The sequence below is a fragment of the Labeo rohita genome, chromosome 9, assembly GCF_022985175.1.
Source record: "Labeo rohita strain BAU-BD-2019 chromosome 9, IGBB_LRoh.1.0, whole genome shotgun sequence".
Lineage (NCBI taxonomy): Eukaryota > Metazoa > Chordata > Actinopteri > Cypriniformes > Cyprinidae > Labeo > Labeo rohita.
In genome coordinates this window covers 27967996-27992168 of record NC_066877.1, presented here as the reverse complement: position 1 = coordinate 27992168, position 24173 = coordinate 27967996, and the positions used below count along the sequence as shown (strand labels likewise).

At 38.0% G+C, this 24173-nt stretch overlaps 1 protein-coding gene across 20 annotated transcripts in view; it reads left to right on the top strand.

The window, feature by feature from the left end:
* The window catches only part of obsl1b (obscurin like cytoskeletal adaptor 1b), a 38556-nt gene that overhangs the window by 1932 nt on the left and 12451 nt on the right, over positions 1–24173 (top strand). The window contains exons 2-29 of one of the 20 annotated variants that reach the window (XM_051118267.1): positions 1692–2807; positions 3835–4104; positions 6075–6335; positions 6410–6715; positions 6788–7054; positions 7623–7898; positions 8106–8381; positions 8482–8757; positions 9052–9327; positions 9626–9901; positions 10122–10454; positions 10550–10624; positions 11247–12089; positions 12543–12797; positions 12964–13196; positions 13481–13757; positions 14583–14858; positions 17594–17839; positions 18138–18413; positions 18869–19144; positions 19653–19928; positions 20015–20287; positions 20503–20778; positions 20861–21136; positions 21212–21487; positions 22894–23169; positions 23256–23525; positions 23641–23907. In XM_051118267.1, the coding sequence (XP_050974224.1) occupies positions 1793–2807; positions 3835–4104; positions 6075–6335; positions 6410–6715; positions 6788–7054; positions 7623–7898; positions 8106–8381; positions 8482–8757; positions 9052–9327; positions 9626–9901; positions 10122–10454; positions 10550–10624; positions 11247–12089; positions 12543–12797; positions 12964–13196; positions 13481–13757; positions 14583–14858; positions 17594–17839; positions 18138–18413; positions 18869–19144; positions 19653–19928; positions 20015–20287; positions 20503–20778; positions 20861–21136; positions 21212–21487; positions 22894–23169; positions 23256–23525; positions 23641–23907 (8779 nt within the window). In that variant the 5' untranslated portion in view covers positions 1692–1792. Of the gene's footprint in view, positions 1–1691; positions 2808–3834; positions 4105–6074; positions 6336–6409; positions 6716–6787; positions 7055–7622; positions 7899–8105; positions 8382–8481; positions 8758–9051; positions 9328–9625; positions 9902–10121; positions 10455–10549; positions 10625–11246; positions 12090–12542; positions 12798–12963; positions 13197–13480; positions 13758–14582; positions 14859–17563; positions 17840–18137; positions 18414–18868; positions 19145–19652; positions 19929–20014; positions 20288–20502; positions 20779–20860; positions 21137–21211; positions 21488–22893; positions 23170–23255; positions 23526–23640; positions 23908–24173 lie in introns of all 20 variants that reach the window. The other 19 variants (XM_051118266.1, XM_051118265.1, XM_051118271.1 and 16 more) reach the window with 19 other exon arrangements.

The following is a 24173-nucleotide window of genomic DNA, read 5'->3' as shown; positions in this document are numbered from 1 at the left end:
GTTTACATATAGTCCACAAGAGAAAATAATAGTTGAATTAAAAAAAAATAAAAACCCGTTGAAAAGTTTACATCCCCTTGATTCTTAATACTGTATTCTTACCTGAATGATTCCCAGTTGTGTGTTTTTTGGTTTGTTTAGTGATAGTTGTTAAGTAGTTAAACTGCCCGCTGTTCTTCAGAAAAATCCTTCAGGTCCCACAAATTCTTTAGGTTTACAGCATTTTTGTGTATTTGAACGCTTTCCAACAATGACTGTATGATTTTGAGATTCATCTTTTCACACTGAGGACAACTGAGGGACTCATATGCAACTATTACAGAAGGATCAAACGCTCACTGATGCTTCAGACAAAAACACAATGCTTTGAGAGCCAGAGGGTGAAAGATTTGAATTTAAAGATTAGGGTAAATTTAACTTATTTTGTCTTCTGAAAAACATATAACTATCTTCTGTAGCCTCTGAAGGGCAGTACTAAATGAAAAAAAAGATATTTAGGCAAAATAAGAAAAATGTACACATCTCCATTCTGTTCAAAAGTTTTCACCCCCCGGCTCTTAATGCATGGTTTTTCCTTCGGAAGCATCAGTGAGCATTTGAACCTTCTGTAAGAGTTGCATATGAGTCCCTCAGTTGTCCTCAGTGTGAAAAGATGGATCTCAAATTCATAGAGTCATTGTTGGAAAGGGTTTTTCTGAAGAACAGCGGGCAGTGTAACTGTTCAGGACAAACAAGGTACTCATGAACAACTATCACTAGACAAAAAAAAACAAAAAACAAACAAACACACAGCTGTGGATCATTCAGGTCAGAACACAGTATTGAGAATTAGGGGGGATCTAAACTTTTGAACTGGGTTATTTTTATAAATTCAGCTATTATTTTCTCTTGTGGACTATATGTAAACATCTTTTATGTGAAATATTTTATTCAGGTCAGTACTAAATAAACATTAACATGCATTTTGTATGATCCCTCTTATTTTTTTGAAAAATTATTAAAATTTTAATGACTCTGCAAGGGGGATGTAAACTTTTGACCCCAACTGTAAGTCATTGCTGAAAGCTTGAACCAACACTAAACTATATTACTTTTGTAAATTATGGCAAAAAGCCAACTGTCAGATCCAGTGCCAAGTCTAATTCTGCTATTAAGTGGAGTCAAAAATCTAATTGTTTTGTAAATGAGTATTGACATTACAAAATTGCATGAAAATTGCTTATGCATTCTGTACTTTTATAAATTAAAATAAATGATTGACTGTGTGAATGACTATATAGTTTTTGGTGGCTCATGGACTATTTTACCAAAATCTTCAAAAATGAAGAATTGACTCCTTTTTAATTCATGATTGGACCACCCCTCACATCTATCTCTAACTTCACACTTTAAAGCTTTAAAAAAAAAAAAAAAAATCTTAAACTATCAAACAAGCCAATATTCAAAATTTCACAAAAAAGTCACATGGATTTCTTACTGAAATTCTTTACATTCAAAATCAAATCAAAATTCCATATCTGGTTAGCTACCTCAATTCAAATTCTGGACTTGAACTGGAATTTAAAATTTTTTTAACTGAAATTTGAAATGTAAAATTTTAACTGGTATTTGAAATGTGTTATATAAATGTATGAAACTGTTGGTTACTTTCAAAGCATAAATTAAATGTATTTTTCTTTGTTTCAAATCAGAGACTTGATAAACAGCTGGACAGCAAAATTCTTCCAGAGTAATATAGAGACTGAATGCCTGTGGCCTGTCAATCTGAGTGGAGGTTGGCAAGTGAGCAGGGATGGATGTGTTTGGTGGAGCACCACGGTTTCTGGCCTACCCTCGTCCTGTGGTAGTACAGAGTGGTACAGATGCAGTTCTGAAATGCCAGATTGGCGGGGATCCCAGACCAGCAGTTATATGGGAGAGAAACAATGAGAAGATTCATCCGGAGGGCAGATACCGGGTGTTTGAGGATGGCAATGTCTACAACCTTATCATAACATCTGTGACAATGGAGGACAGTGGGCAATACATCTGCAAGGCTAAGAACTGCATTGGAGAGACTTACGCAGCAGCTACGTTGAAAGTAGAAGGTGAAGCACAAGAGATGGAATTTCGGGAAGAAAACAAGCCCCGCTTCCTCATCAAGCCCCTCTCGACTAGAGTCGGACGAGGAGAGGATGCCGTGTTCTCCTGTAAGCTGTGGGGAAACCCTAGACCGGAAGTGATGTGGGAGAAGGATGGCAAGAAGTTGAACGAGATCTTTGAAAGCACACATTTCGCCATCAGCTATCAAGATGGAGGGTGGTTCCAGCTAAAGATTTTCAAGACAAGAGCACCAGATGGAGGAGTGTACACGTGTAAGGCTAGGAATGAATTTGGAGAGAGTCTGGCAGGGGCGGTGTTGTTGGTGGATGCCGGTCCAGGGCATGAAGATGAAGGGAACCGTAATGGATACACTAATGGCCACTGGAAAGCACATCAGGGAAAACAGAGAAGCGGTAGGCAGGTTGCGACAAGGATGAAAGATGCCCCGCTGCCAAACTCAGCCAAAGTGAAAATGTTTGCGGTGACAGAAGGAAAGCATGCCAAGTTTCGCTGCTATGTAACAGGGAAGCCAAAACCAGAAATATTATGGAGGAAAGATGGGAGACTCATCTTGTCTGGTAGACGGTATCTTTTGTATGAAGACAGAGAGGGTTACTTCACACTTAAAGTTCTCTACTGCAAACAACAGGACAATGGAGTTTACGTCTGTTCTGCTTCAAACACTGCAGGGCAAACCCTGAGTGCCGTACACCTTATCGTCAAAGGTAAGAGTCATCTGATTTGGGATATGACAAATGCAGTTCTGATCTATAACATTATATATGTCATAAGCTTTATATGGCCTATACAATTAAGCAGCCAGTTGCCTTCTGTTGTGTGAAGTATTTGGTACCCTAATCAACAGTAACTTTTATGATGATTCAGTTGTAGAAAATGCATCAAGGGAGCTTTAAAATTACCTGACCTGGCCAAACTCATTAACATGAAACAGATTCCATCCAGCCCTATATCTGCAAAGTCACTTAGGCCATGAAAGGCCTGGGGCCCACACATGTGATAGAAATCTCTGGAGGCAAGCTCATGTTTCTCACATGGACCATCAAACAGTCAAAACTGATTGCTTTGCATGACTATATTGTATCAGAGCCAAGCAACTCCAAATCAAAACTGAAGGCATGACTACTAAAGCAAGCATTAACAAGAGAACAAAAAATGAAAACATTTCTAAAATGTTAAGTTGTAAGCTTTCATAAATTTCATCTTGAAGGTAAGCCTTACTGCACTGGTGGATTTTAAAACCTTTACCTTTTAAAAATTAGTTATACTTAAAACTACACTTAATCATCTTAAACTTCATCAGTACATTTACAGTGTTTCAAGAATTTTAAAAAGGAAAAATAGACAAAAATTATCATTTCAGTACAAATTGTACACTGATTATGTTTTAATAGTGTAACAATATGATAATATTACCTCCTTACAACTTTAGGAAATATCAACCAGATTACTTTGAATTCCGATGCATAAATATCCAAGTTGGTCAAGGCTTGTGTATGCTAGTGCTGGTCCATAATGAAGCTGGTCCATTAAAGCAGTCTTACTGGCTAAGCTAGATAAAAAGCATGGTGGAGAAAATACAAAACTAAACGTATACTGGTTATTGTCAGCAGGGAAGGTATTTGATATCAACTTTATCTCTGTAGAGATAATGCAGATTTGTCCATTACTGACACTTACTTAAAAAGTTTTAAGAACTTTACTTTTTGGCCTCTTTCCTTCTTGTAACAACAGAGCCGCCTGTCCGATTTAAGCAACCACTGAATGACTTGCAAGTATGGGAGAGAGACTTGGCTGTTCTTGAGTGTGAAGTTCCTGAGGACTCTGTTCCAATCACGTGGTACTTAGAAGACAGACGACTACAGCCTGGAGCCAAATATGGGATGGAGGAGTGGGGGACAAAGCGGCGACTCACAATTCGTGATATTGGGGTTGATGACGATGGGATATATCTCTGTGAGATGGCTGATGGGGGCAGAAGCATTGCTGAGGTAGCAGTCAAAGGTAAAAATAACAACAGCAACAAAAAATAAGTTACATTAAAAGCCAAGTTCTGTCATAAACACTAGATGGTGCAGACTGATGCTTCATTAACGCAAACTGATGATATTAAACTACTTGGCACTAGGGCTGGGCGATATGGCAAAAAAATTCATTTCTATTTTTTTGGAATGTTTGACCGATTCTCAATTTTTTTACGGTTTTTAACTGGTCAACTTGAAAATGTAACCTTAACAAGATTCAAGCAACTTTTTCATTAATAACCCTCTAGTTAAAGAAAATTCTATTTCAAGTGCACCACCAAGTGCAAAAAAAATGCACGAACTACAAATACATCTTGTACAAACTTGTCTTATATATATATATATATATGTTAAAGGGGTCATCGGATGCAAAGTTCACTTTTTCATGTTGTTTGAACATTAATGTGTGTTGGCAGTGTATGTACAAGTCTACCCTATAATGATGAAAATCCATGCAGTGGTTTTTAATTAATCTGTAAAAATAATATCCCCTTTTTCAAATCGAGCCATTCTCAGATGCCTGCCACGATAGTTGATTGACATGAGCGTCTTACCTCAGATCAGCTGTCACAGTCCAACCTCCATTGTTTCATGCTGAAGCAAGGATGTAAGTTAGACAAGAATATCTCTGATTGAGCGATTGAGGTGTTGTGTTGCTGGATGTGATAATGAACATAGTGGTCCTCATTTACTCCCGACATCTGAGCAGCTGAAGATGCAGTGGATTAAGTTTGTTTGTGAAGGGAATGCGCCTCCCGATCTACATAAATGCATCTATGTTCACGCAAATCATTTGTGATCCAGCTTCACCTACAGCAGACGTGAGTATAAGGGGCTTTCCTAATAACGTGCTAGTTAGCAAATCTAGCAGCTAATCGTGGCTAAAGTAAACCGGTTCGTCACTCCACAGAGAGAAGAGGGGGCGGGGCGAGCAGAGCTCATTAACATTTAAAGCAGCCTCGACCAGAACAAGATGATTTTTGCAGAGCTAATTTTGACAAGGTAAAAAGGGTGTTGTTTTACACAACCATTGAGAATTTTTAACCAAAGTATATAAGACTTTTCATTAAGACCCCAAAGAATCACATCAACTTGTGGAAAATGGGCATCCGATGACCCCTTTAAGAAATAATATGAGCAAAATGCGTTAAAAACAAATCTCAAAAGTCAAGGTAATTCAAATTCAAAATGAATTTGAAAAAAAAAAACAATGAACAGCAGCTTTCAGCCTGTCATCATGATGCAACAAAAAATATTAGACTTACAGTAGTAGTTCTTCACGTTTTTTTTAAATGCAATTGCACTGTTTTTCCATTGTTTTTTCTATGTAAACATTGACACGTTTGACTGTTACACTCACACGTCTTACAGCGTCCCATGAAATGACATTATAAAAATGCCACTCAAGTTAAAAGAAGTTCATTCTCATCTTCTTGCATGTTTTTTCCTATTCCACTTGCATCTTTGTCAACACAAAAGTGCATCCTGTGTGAATGGCGCCTAGCGGTATGAGCGCATCACATGTGAGCAGTTAATCATGTGCGCTGATTTGCTGTTGGATCATTATTTACTTTTTACTGTTATTATTGGCTATTGAGAACACTAAAAAGAACCTGCCACCTGTATAGATCCGCTACAGGTTATTATATATGCTACTTGAGCAGGAGCAGAATGTCTTAAATACTCACAGCACCGTATCTGCATTACGTTTTGGCAGTAGCAAGTTCCTGTACTTGCTCTGCAGCTGTAGCAATAATCTACAACAACAGCAAAAACCAACTGCAGCAGCAATTCAACAGAGAAGCAGATCTGTTCCGCCAAGATCAAATACAGTGGCATAAGAGTTGGCATGATGGAACTTGCTTGCATCTGCCTGGGAAAAACAAACATTCGGAGCATTTGCACCTGTATAACTTAACTGACTTCAATCAAATAAACTTACTCTTGAAGGTACCATTGTAAGAAAGCTGCCACGAAAAGTTGATGTCCTGGAGGGGGAAAATGCAGCGTTCTGTGTGGAAGTGGAGGAGGAGGAAATGGACATTCATTGGTACAAAGATGGAACAGAGCTAAGGGAGACCCATCAGACCATTCTCAAATCCTTTGGAAGGACACACATCTTGGTTTTTGTCAACACCACACCACAAGACTCTGGTATGGTCATGTTCTACGTGGGTAGATCGAAGACGTCATCTCAGCTAAGGGTGAAAGGTAAGAAACGTTTGTTTGTATTATGTAAACTCTCCAGAAGTATTCATTTTCAATTAACACTGTGTTACTTTCAGCTGCAAGGCACTGTCCACCAAGCTGTCCTATTGGGGTACAGATAAACACAGAACGAGCGAATGCAGCTCTCCTTTCCTGGTTTCCAGCACAAGACTCTCGAAAGAACCCACCTTCAGGTTATATTATTGAGAGACAAGAGGTTGGCTCACAAGAGTGGCTGCAATGTTTGACCACAGACTCTGCAACCTCAGTGGAGATTCTTGGCGACAGCGTTCCATGTGAGGCAGACTACAGATTTCGGATATGCAGTGTCAACAAATACGGAAGAAGTGGAAATGTAGAGTTCCCTCGAGCAGTTCACCTTGGTAAGCTCCTAATTAACGCTATCCACTGCATACATATCAGAAACCACTAACAAATTTCATTCCCAATTCCAGTTCCAGTAGCCAGAATCCAAGCACCTCTACAAGATGCCTTAGTACCAGAGGGCCAGGATGCCTGCTTTACCATTGAGCTTTCTGCCTCAGTTATAGGCACTTGGTTCTTAAATGGAAATCAGCTTCAAGACGATGAACGCTTCTCCATAAGGCGTTCACGTACACACCAGTCCCTACGCATTCGTGGGGTACGGGACGCAGACAACGGAGCAGAGATCACCTTCATTGCCTACGGAATTCGAGATTCTGCTGCTTTGTATATACAAGGTAAACACTTAACTTTGATTTCCTTGCACTGAGATATATTTATAAGGACATGAACCAAAAATGAAGATTCTGAAATTAATTACTCACCCTCATGTCATTCAAAAACTGTAACACCTTCGTTTATCTTCGGGACACAAATTAAGATATTTATGATGAAATCCAAGAGCTTTCTGACCCTGCATAGACAGCAACGCAACTACCACGTTAAAGGACATTGTTAAACCAGTCTATCTGACATCAGTGGTTCAAGCATAATTTTATGAAGCTACAAGAATACTTTTTATGTGCAAAGAAAGCAAAAATAATGACTTTATGCAACAATTTTTTCTCCTCCATGTCTGGGCCTTGAATGTAGTAGTTCCATTGCTGTCTATTCAGGATCAGAAAGCTCTCAGATTTCATCAAAAATATCTTAATTTGTGCTCCGAAGATGAATGAAGGTCTTCTGGGTTTTGAACGACATGTTGAGGAAGAGTAATTAATGACAGAATTTTAATTTTTGGCTGAACTAACCCTTCAATTGTTGTACTTGTGTTGTTGAACTTGCTTATATATTCCCATCAATTAGCCCCACTGGTAAAATTCACTCCACTTTCTGAAATGGATCGAAACAAATTTGTGGAGGTTGGCAACCCTATCGTGCTCTACTGTGAGCTGTCAGACCCTGAGGCTCCAGTTCGTTGGTATAAGAATGGCGTTGAGCTTCAATCAATGGAAGGTCTCCACATCCAATCAGAAGGAACAATGAGGAGGATTGTCATCCAATCAGCTGATTTCTCCCACTCAGGAGTTTACAGTTGTGACGCCATTGATGACGTCATCAGGTTTAACGTGGAGGTTGAGGGTGAGTCATTTTTGTTCTTACTATTCCTTTCCTTTAGTTGTTAATCAGCTTCATAATGTTGACATGTCGAAAATCTAAGAATGATAAGGGCATTTATTAATAACATTAATTTCCATTCCTATGAACTATGAGTATGTCCAACAATGGAATCTTGCACTTCCAAGTCTCTAAAGTTTACCAAATAATGCTGAACCAAAACATATACAGCCCCACCAGTGAGGTTCTCAGTTCTTCCGGAGGATGAGAGGAACAAGTCAGTTGAAGCAGGCTCAGCGATAGCACTGCAATGTGAGCTCTCAGATCCACTCGCCCAGGTCTCCTGGTATAAAGATGGTGTGAAACTTCTACCACAAAGTGGACTAGACTTCGAATCCAAAGGCACAAAGAGGCAATTGATTGTCCAGTCAGCTGAATTTTACCACTCAGGAGTGTACAGCTGCAAGACAAGGGGTGATGCTGTCCACTTCAGTGTGGATGTTAAAGGTGATTCAAATTTTTACTAGTGAATTAAAATACAATTTTATTAGGCAAAGTTGATTAAAGTCATAAAAGTAAGGACTTAAACACTCTAAAATATCCATAGCCCCACCTGTGAGGTTCTCTGCTGTCCCTGAGGATAAGCGGAGAAAGTGCATTGAAGCAGGATGCCCCATTGTTCTGCAGTGCGAGGTTTCAGACTCTACTGCACAGGTCCAGTGGTACAAAGATGGAGATCAGCTCCTTGTAGAATCTGGAGTAGACTTCAGTTCAGAGGACTGCATGAGAACACTCAGTATTCAATCAGCACACCCGTCTCACGCCGGTGTGTACTGCTGCACAACAAAGGATGATGTCATCAAGTTTCAAGTGGAGATAAGAGGTGACTTTAGCCAAATTTTTTCCTGACTTACAAATTAACTGTATGTCTTCTTGCAATGATGCCACTAACAATCACTGCTTTATGTACTGCTCTTTCGTCACATTCTTTAGTAATGTTTCAAGGCTTTTTGCTTCACAATACCTCTGTTACCATATTTCTGCTTTAGTTTTACAATTTTGGATTATCTTTTAATTATGTCATTTTGTTCTTGTATATTCAGTTGTTACATGTTATCTTAAAGCAATAGGTCTTCTTGTAATTCTTGATGATTCTGATATAAACCATCATCTGTAGCTAACCCGGTGAGGTTCTCAGCTGTTCCTGAAGCTGAGAAGAATAAATGCATTGAAGCTGGTGGCACCTTTGAACTCTACTGTAAGATCTCAGACCCTACGGCCCAGGTCAGCTGGTACCACAACGATTCGCAGCTTCAGCCAGAGACTGGTTTGGATATTCAGTCAGAGGGAGATGTAAGGACACTGGTAGTCAATCCAGCTGAGCTCATTCATTCTGGATTATACCGCTGCGAATCATCTGACGACTCTGTCCAGTTCAGTGTGGATATCAAAGGTGATTTATGACTTTTTGAGAATCTTGTACATCCAGTAACACATTTGCAAAACTAGATGCATACTAACATTCAAGCTTTTTGTTGTCTGTGTCTCTTAGCATTGCTGTTATGGACATGCCTCTCACCATTGCATCCAACTTGTTGGCAGTGATTTGATACAGATGTTACATGTTTTGCATTATTTAACTTGCTTCTTGGCAGATGGTCTGAGAAATCACAGATAGGCAGTCTAGATGGCTTTTTAATGAAGGATATTAATTATGTATATTCTTTAATAATGCAACGGATCACCTTTAGACTCACCGGTGATGTTCTCAGCATTACCAGACACTGAGAAGAACCAGCTGGTTGAAGCAGACTACCCCACTGATTTGCACGGTGAGATCTCAGATCCAAATGCCAATGTGTGTTGTTACAAGGATGGTGTAGAGCTCGTCTCAAAAAGTCAGCCACATATCAAATCGGAGTGTACCAGGAGGACGTTAGCTGTCAAGACAGCACAGCCCTCCAACTCTGGATGGTACGACTGTGTGAGAACGGGTGATGTCATCCAGTTTAATGTACAAGACCAAGGTGATTTTCAAATATTTGCTTCTAATCCACTTAATGTTTTCGTGTGACTACTAACAATCGTGTGCTCTACGTAGCTTTTTTAATTCTCTTAAAATGTATTCTGACAATGTTACTTGTATGTCCTTGGCTTCAGTGGCCATAATTGGTTCTGTCTTTCTGAGTTTAGAAAATTAGTCACTTACTCTGAATAAAGCATTCCTCTGTCAATGGTCATCTGTAGTGCCACCACCAACATTTTCGGCTGATCCTGAAGATGAGAAGACCAAATGCACTGAAGAACTGGAACCCGTTGCACTACATTATGAAATTTCAGATACCACTCCGTACGTCAGCGACACAGAAGATGAGAAGGTCATGCTTTCTCAATCTGAGCCTGAACCTGAATTTAGATTGGAACCTGAATCCAAATCTGAATTCGAACCTGAATCTAAACCTGAAGTTCATTCAGACGCATCCACAGGAACTGTAATCGTCCACGCACCCGAGACATCTCTTTTTGAAGCAAACGACCGAAAGACACCAGATGACCCCATCCCGTTTAAAATGGACCAAGGTGGTTTGCCACTTATTTGTACGCCATTCTGAATTAGGAGCATTAACATGGCAGAAGCAAGTCAGTTATTGTTTTCTTTGTGGCTTTTCTAACAGCAGAACTGTCTCACTATGAGGTGTTCAGTGGTGAGACCTATGATGACTCTGTCCAGTGCACTGTGGATATAAAAGGTGATATAATGCTACCTCAACCCAAGCATTTAACCCAGTGCCTCTCTGCCACTAACAAGGGTGGTTTTAACTATCCAATGGCTCTTCCTGGAGATGCTGGTCCCCTGCATCTTGGTTATCTACCCAAAACAGCTCCCAAAACTAATCCATGCTATCATGTCTTTATCCAACATCCAGTTGGTCTGCAAACCCTTCTTCCACACTAACACTCATTCCATAGACTTACCTCTGTATCTTCATTCTTCATTGAAGCACATTTCATTCAAATTTAAATAGTACACGTCTACATTTGCTTGAGTCATCTTGTCCATTTGTCATTCAGAATCATCAGTATTGTCTTGAATGTCCTGAATTATATTACAGAGAGCTGAAATACAGAATGAATAGTTGAGTGAATGAAAGTTGGTGACATGACTTCTTGTGTAATCGTGTTGTTTAAAATGTGTTTTAACCACTGTTTGGCTTGTTTTAGACCACTACGTGATATGGTCATCTCTCTTACATTTTTACAATCTTGAAACACTCTTAAAAATTAACCAATCGATAAAACTACATCTTTAAAAGCTGACTATGAAGACAGAAAAGAACTTCACCTTTCTTTGTGTAAACAATTCAACTATAGAAGAGCTCCTGAGAACATCAGGAACCGAGGCTGAGATCATACCTGAAAAAGAGAACAATCTCACCGTGGAAAGATCTGGAGTTGGGATTCAGTGGGATACTCCAGCGTATATGCTTACAACCTTCAGACTGATTGAAGAGGAACAACAGCCACAACCAATGCTACAACCACAATTACAACCGAAGTTACAGCCAGAGCTACAACCACAACTACAACCAAAGTTACAGCCAGAGCTACAACCAAAGTTACAGCCAGAGCTACAACCACAACTACAACCAAAGTTACAGCAAGAGCTACAACCACAACTACAACCGAAGTTGCAGCCAGAGCTACAACCACAACTACAACCGAAGTTACAGCCAGAGCTACAACCACAACTACAACCAAAGTTACAGCTAGAGCTTCAACCAAAGTTACAGCCAGAGCTTCAACCAAAGTTACAGCCAGAGCTACAACCAAAGTTACAGCCAGAGCTACAACCACAACTACAACCAAAGTTACAGCCAGAGCTTCAACCAAAGTTACAGCCAGAGCTTCAACCAAAGTTACAGCCAGAGCTACAACCAAAGTTACAGCCAGAGCTACAACCACAACTACAACCAATGCTACAGCCACAGCTAATGCTACAACCACAAATACAAGAAATGCTACTACCACAGCTACAACCAATACTACAACCACAGCTACAACTAAAACCACAGCTACAAAAACTGCTACAACCACAGCTGAAACCATCAAACCAGACAAATGCTTCAGTTTGCGAAGATGAAGGCTCAAATTGCATCACAATACAAGACAGTGGCATGGATCAAGATGTCTTAGCTTTTAAGGTGGATGTTGAAGGTGATTTAAATAGTTAGCTCCATCATTCTGCAAATAATGATGGGAGCAAAATATATGCCATTGACATTTGCCACCTAACAACCGCTTAACGCCATTCTTCTCTATTTGGATCCATTACTGAATCCGAATAACTCAGAAAACATCAAATTACTGACTTAGATATAAAAACAGCTCTTTTCTACAATGTAGCTGCGTTTTATAAATATTCACCTGCAGAATTCCATCACCAAATATTTATCTAACAAAGATCACCTCACTAAAATAATGCTATTGTATCATCTTGAATCTAACTTCTAGCCAAAACTGTGTAATTTTCATTTAAGTGATAAAAAGCCTATAGATTGTAAAGCTATAAATACGTAGTTTATTTAGCTTAGTAAACATAAAGTATACAATGTAATGTTTCATAATTGTAATACATGTCTCTTTTCATATAACCTGAAATGTCCCTAGCTTCGAGGACATATTCCACACCATTTGGTGGAATGGATGAGAGCATTGATGCAGACTGTTCCAGTGTACCTCTAACTACGAATTCTGACCACACAATCCAAGAAAAACCTATTTCCTGCCAAGAAGATGAGACGGAAATATTCAATAAACCTACAACACAGAAAGAGCTCATCCAGCCATCAGAGATGTGTCTGCAAGAGGCATATGAGATTGTTAACAAGGATGAATTTGTTGTACATCAAGAGGAAGCGAAAGGTGACTCAAGATTGTTTTTTAACACAGCATTAATGAACAAAAGCAACTAACTTTGTCTGGCTTTTTGCTTAAATGTTCTGTGCCCTAGTCAACAAAGTTGATTCACACTTACACTCTTAATAGATAACTCACTTTAAAACATTGCTTTGTCCCCTTAAAACTGAAGAACTGGGTCATAAAGCAGAATTCTTTACATTACCGCCGGAAGATGAAGTTGTCAGAGCCATTGAAGGTGATTCTCCAGTTCACCGTTACAAGGACGGAATACAGTTCTACTCTGAAAATGGATATACGCTTGAATCAGAGGAAAGCGTGCAAAGACTGAATGTTCCAGTTGTAAGCTCGGGTCAATCAGGCGTATACAAGTACAAGGCAAAGGATGATGACATAATATTTAAGGTGGATGTCAAAGGTGATTTTAAACTAGTTTAAATCCACACTGCTACATCAGTTCCAGTCATTTAAACTTTAAAAAGTAACACATAAAATCAAAGAAAAAACATGAAATTTCTAGATTTAAAAAGAAATAACCATTTAAAAACAATTATCATATCAAACAAGTAACTGATACTTTCCTGTCATGCATGTTACATGTTAAGCATAAAAAGTTTTAGTTTTTAAATTTTACCTGTTTAGGTCAAATCATCTGCTTACATTAAAACATATTAAATTAAACCCCTTAGCTACATCTTTGCAAACTTCAACTATCCACGAGCCTTGACGGAAGCAAGTCAAATGATGAAACAGGCATTGCAAATTTTCCACGACCTGAGGTATCAAGCACAATGGCAGAGGTGTGCTGGTACAAGGAAGGTGAGGAACTCCAAGAATGGGACACTATCAGCCAATCTAAGGAGACATTCAGAGCTCTTGTTGTGAAAACAGCTGAGCCGTCTCACTCTGGAGAACATGCTTGTGAGACAGATGATGTCACCGTCCAGTTGGCAGTGGACCTACCAGGTGATTCATCAGTCATCTACGCCAGCTCAATCCATCCGATTACCAAACTAACCACTTCAATCATGCAATGGTAACTAACTCTGTTGAATCTGTTGTTCGGATAAAAGCTTTTATGCTTTTTATTTAAATTTCTCTTTTATAGAACCATCTTGAAAAGTTAAAATAAAGTAAAAACAGTTTCAAAACAGTAATTAGAAAATTGGCATTAAAAATGTCTCAAGTATGTTTAAAGAAACTTAAAGTAATTGTCTCAGATGTCCATTTAGTAATTATCATGTTGACTACTACTACTACAACTGCTAATAGTAATATTTAAAAAAAACGAAAAAAAAACAAAAAAAACACTTACTTAGGGATACTAGAGGAAATCCCATCACTAACAAAATGTAAAATAAAAGGCAAAAGCCTGATATATATATATATATATATATAGATATATACATATAGATATATAGATATATATATATATATATATATATATAAGTAACAAAACTAAATTCATTTTCAGTATGTTTGTCTATGTTTGTTGCCTATGTTTTGTCTCTATCTGTAAAATATCTTTAAATGTTGTCTTTTATTCTTGCGCTACTAATCTTTCATCTTATATTTTGAACTTGATGTCTGTCATGTTTTGTTTTCCATTTTATTGATCATTACAGTAAATCATCAATATATTCTTACAGAAATTTTCATGCCAAACAGACTCTTTCAAAATGTTGTCCCATTCTTGAGACTCAAGTTTTAAGAACTATAAATGCATGTATGTTTTATAAAAAGAAAACAAGCAATATAAAAGTAAATGTGTCTGTACAAAATTGTCTGTAGCTCCACCAGTGACGTTCTCCAGTGTCCCTGAGGCTCAACGGACCATATGCATTGAGTCAGGAAGACCTTTTAAACTACAATGTCAAGTATCAGACCCTGATGCACAAGTCTGGTGGTACAAAGATGGGAATGAGGTGCTTCGTCAAGATGGCATGGTTACTGGTTATGAGGAAGCAATGAAAACACTCTCTGTGCAAAGTGCTGAATTATGTCACAGCGGAACATACAGCTGCCAGACAAACAATGACGCCATCTCATTCCATGTGGAAATCAAAGGTGATTTGATGTTTTCGTTCATGAAGACGCCACATGAGATGTGTGTAAACCGAGCATACCAAGCAATCTCCTTCATAACTATGTACTGTGGTTATTCAGACACAGAAGGCAAATACGTGGGCCTTTAGCATTTAAAAGTAGTATTAACTTATTGTCACTAAAGCACATGGATTCATGAACAGAAAAAACAAAACAAAACACGGCAGTGATTTTACACTAAATCTTGCCGTATTTTTCTATGCTAGGGGTGGGCGATATGACCAAAATCAAGTGTAATATCACAATAACAGTACATCTATGGAAGCCGCTGAATAAAAAATTAAAAAGGTAATTGTGGCAATTTTTTTTTTTTGCAATTGCAGGTTTACATCTTGCAATTCTATTTTTTTTCTCAGAACTGTGAGATATAAACTCCTAACTGCTAGTTATAAAGTCAAAATTGTTATATATAAATTCACAATTGCAAATTATAAAGTCAAGATTGCAAGATATAAGCTAAAAATTCTAACATTTTTCTCATTCTGACTATAGAATGCAATTGCGAGTTAAGTCAGAATTGTGAGATATAAACGTGCAATTCTCTGAATATATCAGTCTCCTTCAAAATTGGACTTTATAACTTAAAATTGCAAGTTTATATCTCACAATTCTGAGGAAAAAAAAAAAATCTGAATTGCAAGATACAAACTCACTTTTGCGAGAAAAAAGTTCTCGCAATTCTGACTATTTCTTGCAATTTTAAGTTTATATAACACGATTCTGAAAAAAACTTGAGTTTATCATGCAATTCTGAGAAAAAAGTCAGAATTCCGAGATGTAAACAATTCTAACTTTTTACTCATTCTAACTTTTTAAATTGTGAGTTATAAAGTCAGAATTCCAAATATAACTTGCAATTGTGAGAAAAAAGTCAGAATTGTGAGAAAACTCACATTTGCGAAAGAAAATGTTTTATCTCAATTCTGACTTCATTTCCTTAATATCATGTGATTCTGAGGAAAAAAAAAATCAGAATTGAGCTTATTACGTAATTCTGACTTCATTTCTCAGAATCATGAATTTATATCTTGCAATTCTAACTTTATAACTCTCAATTGCAAGTTTATATTTCACAATTCTAAGAAAAAAAGTCAGAATTGCAAGAAAAAAGTTTGAATTTCGAGATATATACTTGCAATTGTGAGAAAAAAAGTCAGAATTAAGAGACACAAACTCACATTTGTGAGAAAAGTCAGAATTGCGAGTTTTTATCTTGCAGTTCTGACTTTCTTTCTTGCAATTGCGAGTTTATCTCACAACTCTGAGAAAACAGTCAGAATTGCAACATATAAACTTGCAGTTGCAAGAAAATGTCATAACTGTGAGATACAAACTCGCAATTGCGAGAAAAGTAAGAATTGAGAGATACAAACTTGCATTTACGAGGAAAAGTCAGAATTGCGAGTTTTTAACATGCAATTTTCACATTATTTCGCAATTGTGAGTTCATATCATGTGATTCTGAGAAAAGTCAGAATTGTGAGATATAAACTCGCAATTGCGAGAAAAAGTCAGAATTATGAGTTTTTATCTTGTAATTCTGACATAATTTCTCTGAATTGTGAGTTTATATTGTAAAAAAAAAAAGTCAGCGTTGTGAGATAAAAAGTCGCAATAACCTTTTTTAAATTTACATTCAGTGGTGGAAATGGGCTTCCATATATATCACAATATAGTTATTTCTGTTATTTTACTATTTTATCTTATTCAAAATAAGAACAAAGCAAATTACAAACAATATGACATACAATATATCAGATTTTCAGGTACAATAGGTTTATTAACATAGTAATAAAAAAGTAAATGTATTCTTATTAAAGCTACAAAAGGTATTCAGTCAAGAGCAGTAAGTTATTGTCTTTTTATGTTAGGTTGCTGTCAGACCGAAAGAACGGCTCCAACATAATGACACACGTCCAGTTTCTTCTCAACTGTTTATATTCACTTAAGACATTAGCAAATGTGTTTACGCAAACGCTGGACATTTTGACATAATCATGTGACCATTAAAGCGCAAAAAGATGCCAAAGAGGGCTAAAGATTCACGATCGCATGCTGTCTGAGGGGCGCCTTTCTGTGCTCGCATTTCAGCTGTGTCGGCCAATGTGTAATCATTGCAATGAGTTTTTTCACTTAATAATTATATTTAACATCATGCACATCCTTTGCGATCGCATGGTGCATACTGTCTGAGGCGGCTTTCTGTGAACATGCTTCGCAGGTGTGTCAAGGTGAGGATACATGGGGCAACTTTTTGAGCAATGTGGCCGAACGATGTTGCTTGGCTACTTTTCCATTGAGAATGGGCAATTTCTATCTGGATACTTTAGATCGGTCATGGGCCCTGTGTCTCACCTGGTTGCCTGTTGATGGTAACTATCCCCAGCAACATTGCTCAAAAAGTTGCCCCGTGCATCATCACCTTCAGTCAGCACGAACACCACCACTTGCCATTCTTTATTTTCTCATTCATGCATGTTTCTTTATCACTCTAAAGAGTCAAGAATTTTTAGTAATACTGTGTTACGCAAATATATTTACATACCATGATATAAACAGTGTACTGTAGCGAAGTATGTAGTGATAGACATTTCATACTGTACAATTGCCACAATATATAATGTCATAACGCCCAACCCTACTCTATGCCATTTACAACTTTATAGCTCCATCACTGAAGTTCATTCCAATTTCAGAAGTGGAGAAGAACAAGTCCACTGAGGTAGACTCACCAAATGTTCTGAAATGTGATCTATCAGACGCTACCACTGAGGTGCTCTGGTGCAAAGATGCTAGAGAGCTGGCCCCAAACTCTGGGCTCAATTTCCAAACAGACGAAAATATGAGGAAACTAACTGTTCAATCAGCAGAACTGTCTGATACTGGAAACAACACCTGTCATGCTCCAGGTGATACCGTATCATTCAAGGTGGACGTTGAAGGTGATTTTCACAACACTACCACACAAATTAACTATTAATAATCTGCTGTGCATTGTTTCATAGCACATTAGTTGTTTTTTTTTTCTAATCACTTCCTGTTGAAAAACGTACCTCCTGTAACGTCTTTTACCATCTATTTGAACCCTTCTTCTCTCACTTCTTGATAGCTTGATAGCACACTAACACATTTGTAGGTTAAGACTGCCTGATTGTCTTTCAAAAGATTTGTAATTTATTTGCACAAATTTGTCAATAATCTACTTTTTTTTTTTTTTTTTAATTTTCCAAATTTTCATAGCACATCCTGTTAGGTTCTCAGCACTCCCAGAAATTGCAAGGAACAAGTTTATTGAAGCAGGCTGTCCCATTATACTTCAGTGTGAAATCTCAGACCCTACTGCCCAAGTTTCCTGGCTCAAAGATGGAGTCGAACTCCAACAAGACAGTGGACTTGACATCCAATCAGAGAGCACTATGAGGAAAATGATCATCCAATCGGCTGAGGTCAAACACTCAGGCGTGTACAGCTGTGAGGCTGTGGATGATCGCATAGCATTCAAGGTGGATGTTGCAGGTGATTTTGAGTCTACATACTTTCTCAAAACCACTAACAATGTGTCAAATAACGCTTCATCCACTAAATGCTGTTTGCCCTTATCAGAATTTAACAAAGTAAATATACATAACCAAATAATCAACCCAATTTGTTAAAGACTAAAATGATCTCCTCACCACTTTTGCAGATGTAAACAAACTGTAAAAGGGTTTCTGAACATCTTCCGAATCACTTATCGCTATACAATATTACAATATTGTATAGAAAATGTCACCTAATTTAGACATGCTCATTAACTACTCAGAAGAACACGCTTCAGAACTACAGCAGCAACACTTGGAACCAGCAAGCGTCTCATTCATTAGCCATACACAAGTTTTAATCTTTTTCATCATTTCATTTCATTAGTTTTCATATCTTAGAAAGGCTTTTTTGGTAATTCTATGAATTTGACTGCTCGAAAATCCTCTTAGCTCCACCAGTGATGTTCTCAGCTGTTCCTGAGATTGAGAAGAACAAGTCCGTTGAAGCAGGCTGGCCAATCATTCTCCAATGTGAGATATCTGATCCCACAGCCCTGGTCCAATGGTACAAGGATGGATTACAGCTCCTACCTCAATCTGGGGTTGACATCCAATCACAGCACACCATGAGGACACTGGTTATCCAATCAGCAAATGTATCCCACTCTGGGTTTTACAGTTGTAATACTGCTGATGATATCAGCGAATTTTTTGTGGATGTTAAAGGTGACATACAATATCCAACGTATTCTGTTCTATAACTAACAAATACATCATTTTGTAGAGTTCCGTTTTCATTGGGTGAAAGCATTCTTTTCTACCTTTTGACAGATCCATTCTTGCTGCTTTATGGGCTCCTTAACCATTTCCCTAATGCAGGAATATATCTGAAGCTTCACAAGTTTGTTTGCAATATTTCCACCAACTACTACTACTCTTAGATGCTATTTAACCAGCATCTTGTTTGTCTTTATTTTTAAACAAACCATTTATGCTGGGCAAGCATGTAATCTTTATTATCTGTGCTTAACAGCACTTCATTCTCACAAAGCTTTCATTAACTGAATTCTCATTTTCTTTGTACTTCATTTTGCTTTTAAGAGTGGAGAAAGTTCTACAGGGCTGCCCATGCAATCATTATCATCAGTGCTTGAATTGCATGCTTCATACCATACTGCAGACAAAGTAAAAGCAGTGCAACATTAATCTAATGTCCATTTCCTTTTCATTGCAGCACCTCCTGTGACATTTGCCTACATATCAGAAGATGATCTGCACAGAAATATTGTGGAACAAGACAATCTACTCCTTTGCTGTCAAGTGTCCAGGTCAGATGCTATTGTACAATGGTACAAGGATGGAGTAGAGCTAAAGCCTAGTGACAATGTCCTCATAGAAGCAGAAAACACTTTACGAAGGCTGATCGTCCTGTCAGCTCAACTCTCAGATTCTGGGACGTACACCTGTCGTGCTGGAGATAGCGCTTTAATATTTAAGGTTAACGTAAGAGGTGAGTAAATATGTCAATATTCATACCAACGAGTCTGAGACGATTTCATTCACAAGGCTGTACAACTATTTTCCTTTGCTCTACAGAACCTCCAGTGATGATTGTATATCCCAAGGAAGACGTCCACCTTGACCGCTATGTTCCCGAAGAAATTGTCCTCAGTTGTGAACTTTCACGGCCAAATGGAAAAGTGACATGGTTCAAGGATGGACAGAAACTACGGGAGAGCGAAAACATAAAGCTGAAGACAGAGGGTCCATACAGACGGCTAAAAATTCTGCGCAGTGGTATTGAGGACTCTGGAGAATATGTCTGTGACACAGCTGATGATTCAATATTCTTCAATCTGAACATAAAAGGTATCAAATTTAGGTTTACATGTATAGATTCATGATGTCAGCCAGAAGGAAAGTTGTTGCAGTAATCAGATCAAGTTATTCAGTTGGTTAAAAAAGTACAAAGACATTTGAATCACATGAAGTGTGTCCAATGAGATCAGGAACATGCATTAAGAAAGTACATAAGGTCCATTTAGACAAAGACATGTTGACTTTTGTAATATGTTTCCCTGTAGAACCACCAGTGCGCATAGTTTCTCCAAGCCAGTCCCAAATGGAGCTTTGCCAACAGACTTCTGAAAGGATGGTCCTGAGCTGTGAAATCTCTAGACCAAATGCCACTGTACGGTGGTATCGAGATGGACTTGAAGTGGAGGAGAGCGACAGCCTAATTCTTGAGGTTGATGGTGTTTATAGGAGACTCATTATCCCAAAACCTACCGTCAAAGATTCTGCAGAATATGTCTGTGACACCGCTGATGACTCGGTGACCTTCTTTGTAAACATTGCAGGTGTGCCAAAGACCCTCTATCTAATAATTCATAACAACTTCAATAAACATAATGACTATAATGACTTCATTTTTTCATGCAGAGCCACCAGTTCGATTTATCAGGCCAAGGAAAATGGCCTATGGAGTAGAGAAACTTGTTGGAGACACTGTGGTTCTTGAATGTGAAGTGTCACGACAAAATGCTGAAGTTAGTTGGAAGAAGGACGGAGAAGAGATTGAGGAGAACAGCAACATAACTATCACAGAGGATGGCACGAGTCGACAGTTAACCATTCACTCTGCGGCTTTTGAAGACGCAGGGCAATATGTCTGTGATGCTAGAGATGATGTAATGGATTTCCTAGTGAAAATCAAAGGTACATTTTAGCACTAAATATGCTTTGTTTAATCCATTAACGCAACTAACTAAAAGTCAACCCTCTTCCTTCCAGATCCACCACTAAAAATTCTGCGGAAAGATGACATAGAAACAAAACGCAGATTTCTAGTATCTGATGCCATTGTGTTAAAATGTGAAATCTCAAGAGCAAATGGGGTGGTCAGTTGGCTTAAAGACAATGAGAAGATTGAGGGAAATGACCATTTCATTTGTGAAGAGGAAGGGACATTCAGATCTCTGATTGTCCTCAGTGCTGAGTTAAAGGACTCAGGGGAATACATTTGTGATGCACAAGATGATAAAGTTGTCTTCAGTGTTACTGTAGAAGGTACTACTTGCTAACAAGCTATGTAAACAATGAAAAACATGCATATGCACGTTCAAAGAAATATATACAAAACTTGTACCTTTAACGTCATTGGGGCACCTCAGAAGTACACTTTTGTATCTTACGGTTGAGGTCAAAAGCTTACATACACCTTGCAGAATCTGCAAAATGTTAATTATTTTACTAAAATAAGAGCGATCATACAAAATGCATGCTATTTCTTATTTAGTACTGACCTGAATAATATATTTCACATAAAAGATGTTTAAATATAGTCCACAAGAGAAAATAATAGTTGAATTTATAAAAATTACCTTGTTCAAAGGTTTACATATGCTTGATTCTTAATACTGTGTTGTTACCTGAATGATCCACAGCTGTGTGTGTGTGTGTGTTTTAGAGATAGTTGCTCTTGAGTCCGTTGTTTGTTCTGAACAGTTAAACTGCCTGCTGTTCTTCAGAAAAGTCCTTCAGGTCCCACAAATTTTTCAGCATTTTTGTGTATTTGAGCACTTTCCAACAACGACTGTATGATTTTAAGATCCATCTTTTCACACTGAGGACAACTGAGGGACTCATGTGCAACTATTACAGAAGGTTTTAAACACCCACTGATGCTCCAGAAGGACACACAGTGCAGTGCACAGTAAGAGCCGGGGGGTGTCAACTTTTGGACAGAATGAAGATGTGTACATTTTTCTAATTTTGCCTAAATATCATATTTTTTATTTAGTACTGCCCTTCAGAAGCTACAGAAGATATTTACATGTTTCCCAGAAGACAAAATAAGTTAAATTTACGGTGACCTTCAAATTCAAAAAGTTTTCACTCACCGGGTTTTCTGTCTGAAGCATCAGTGAGCGTTTGAACCTTCTGTAATAGTTGCATATGAGTCCCTCAGTTGTCCTCAGTGTGAAAAGATGGCTGTCTTTCACACATGGCTAAAGAACAGCAGTCAGTTTAACTGTTCAGGATAAACAAGAGACTCATGAACAACTGTCACTAAACAAAAAAACAAAAAAAAGAAACACAGCTGTGGATCATTCAGGTAACAACACAGTATTAAGAATCAAGCGTATGTAAACAAACTATACTAAACTATTATTTTCTCTTACTATATGTAAATGTCTTTTATGTGAAATATCTTATTTAGGTCAGTACTAAATAAAAAATAACATGCATTTTGTTTGATCCCTCTTATTTTGGTAAAATAATTAACATTTTGCAGATTCTTCAAGGTGTATGTAAACTTTTGACCCTAACTGTATCTAACCTACCATTAGGTGTAAGTAAGGTACACCGTACCTTTGAGGGTACTGCCCCATTGGCTGCGGTATCCCTAAATATTTTTGCACATCTTTTTCTGACAGTGTGCTTTACAAAAATAACTAATTCTTTTTTCTCAGAGGCTCCAGTGTCCATTGTTGGAAATTCAGAGAAGCCAGAACACCACATGTTAATGACAGGAGATGAGCTTATCCTGGAATGTGAGGTATCGCGAGTAAATGCTATAGTCCATTGGTACTGCAATGGAAGTTTACTACAAGAGGATTCACGCACACACATTGAAAGCAGAGACACAATGAGGAAGCTTGTGATATCAGCACTTCAGACATCTGACTCTGGAGAGTATCTCTGTGATGCCATTGATGACAAAATGATTACTAGGCTAACAGTTCAAGGTAAACTTACCAGAAGCATAGCAAAGAAAACGCTTTCAGTTGAAACATTGTGTTTAAAATCACTAAATACCTTTTCTTTTTTACAGAACCACCATTCAAATTTATCAAAAAAGATGAAAAAAATAATATTTCAGCCTATGAAGAAGACAGTGTGACACTACGTGCCACTGTTAACAGGGTAAATGCCCCAGTGAAATGGCAGAGGGGTCATGATCCAATCAGAGGTGATCGTTTCCACACAACAAGTGATGGTAACACCCACTACCTCACTATTAACCCACTTAAGAGAAGTGATACTGGAGAGTACATGTGTCACGTGGGATCTGACAAGATGCACTTCAGCATCCAAGTTAAAGGTAAGACCAGGGAATGGGCTGTGAAATTCTACAACTCTACAAAATGTTATATGCACTAATAAGTTGCCTGCTTGCAAAAGGTCTCCAGTAAAATGTTTCAATGTTTCCTATTCAGCAATGAAGGTGAAATTCTCCAAACCACTTGAGAACGTAGTGGGACTCAAAGGTAGTGATGTGGTTTTAAAATGTGAACTGTACAAGTCAAAAGGGGATGTTCAATGGCTTAAGGGCAGCAAAGAGATTGCGCCAAACAGACATTTTACAATCAGAGCTGAGGGTCGAGTGAGAAGCCTGACAATACATGATGTCACAGAAGATGATGCAGGAGATTATGCTTGTGAATCTAAAGATGAAAGGACATCAGCTACTGTAGTGGTCAACAGTAAGTTAAATTCTACCAAAGGACTTGTGTTAATCTGCATGAAGCTTAAAGGATTAGTTCACTTCCAGAATAAAAAATTCCTGATAATTTACTCACCCCTATGTCATCCAAGATGTTCATGTCTTCATAAATTCAGTTAAAGGAAATTAAGGTTTTTGAGGAAAACATTCCAGGATTTTTCTCCATATAGTGGACTTCAATGGTGGCCTATAGGCTGAAGGTCCATATTGCGGTTTCAATGCAGCTTCAAAGAGCTCTACACAATC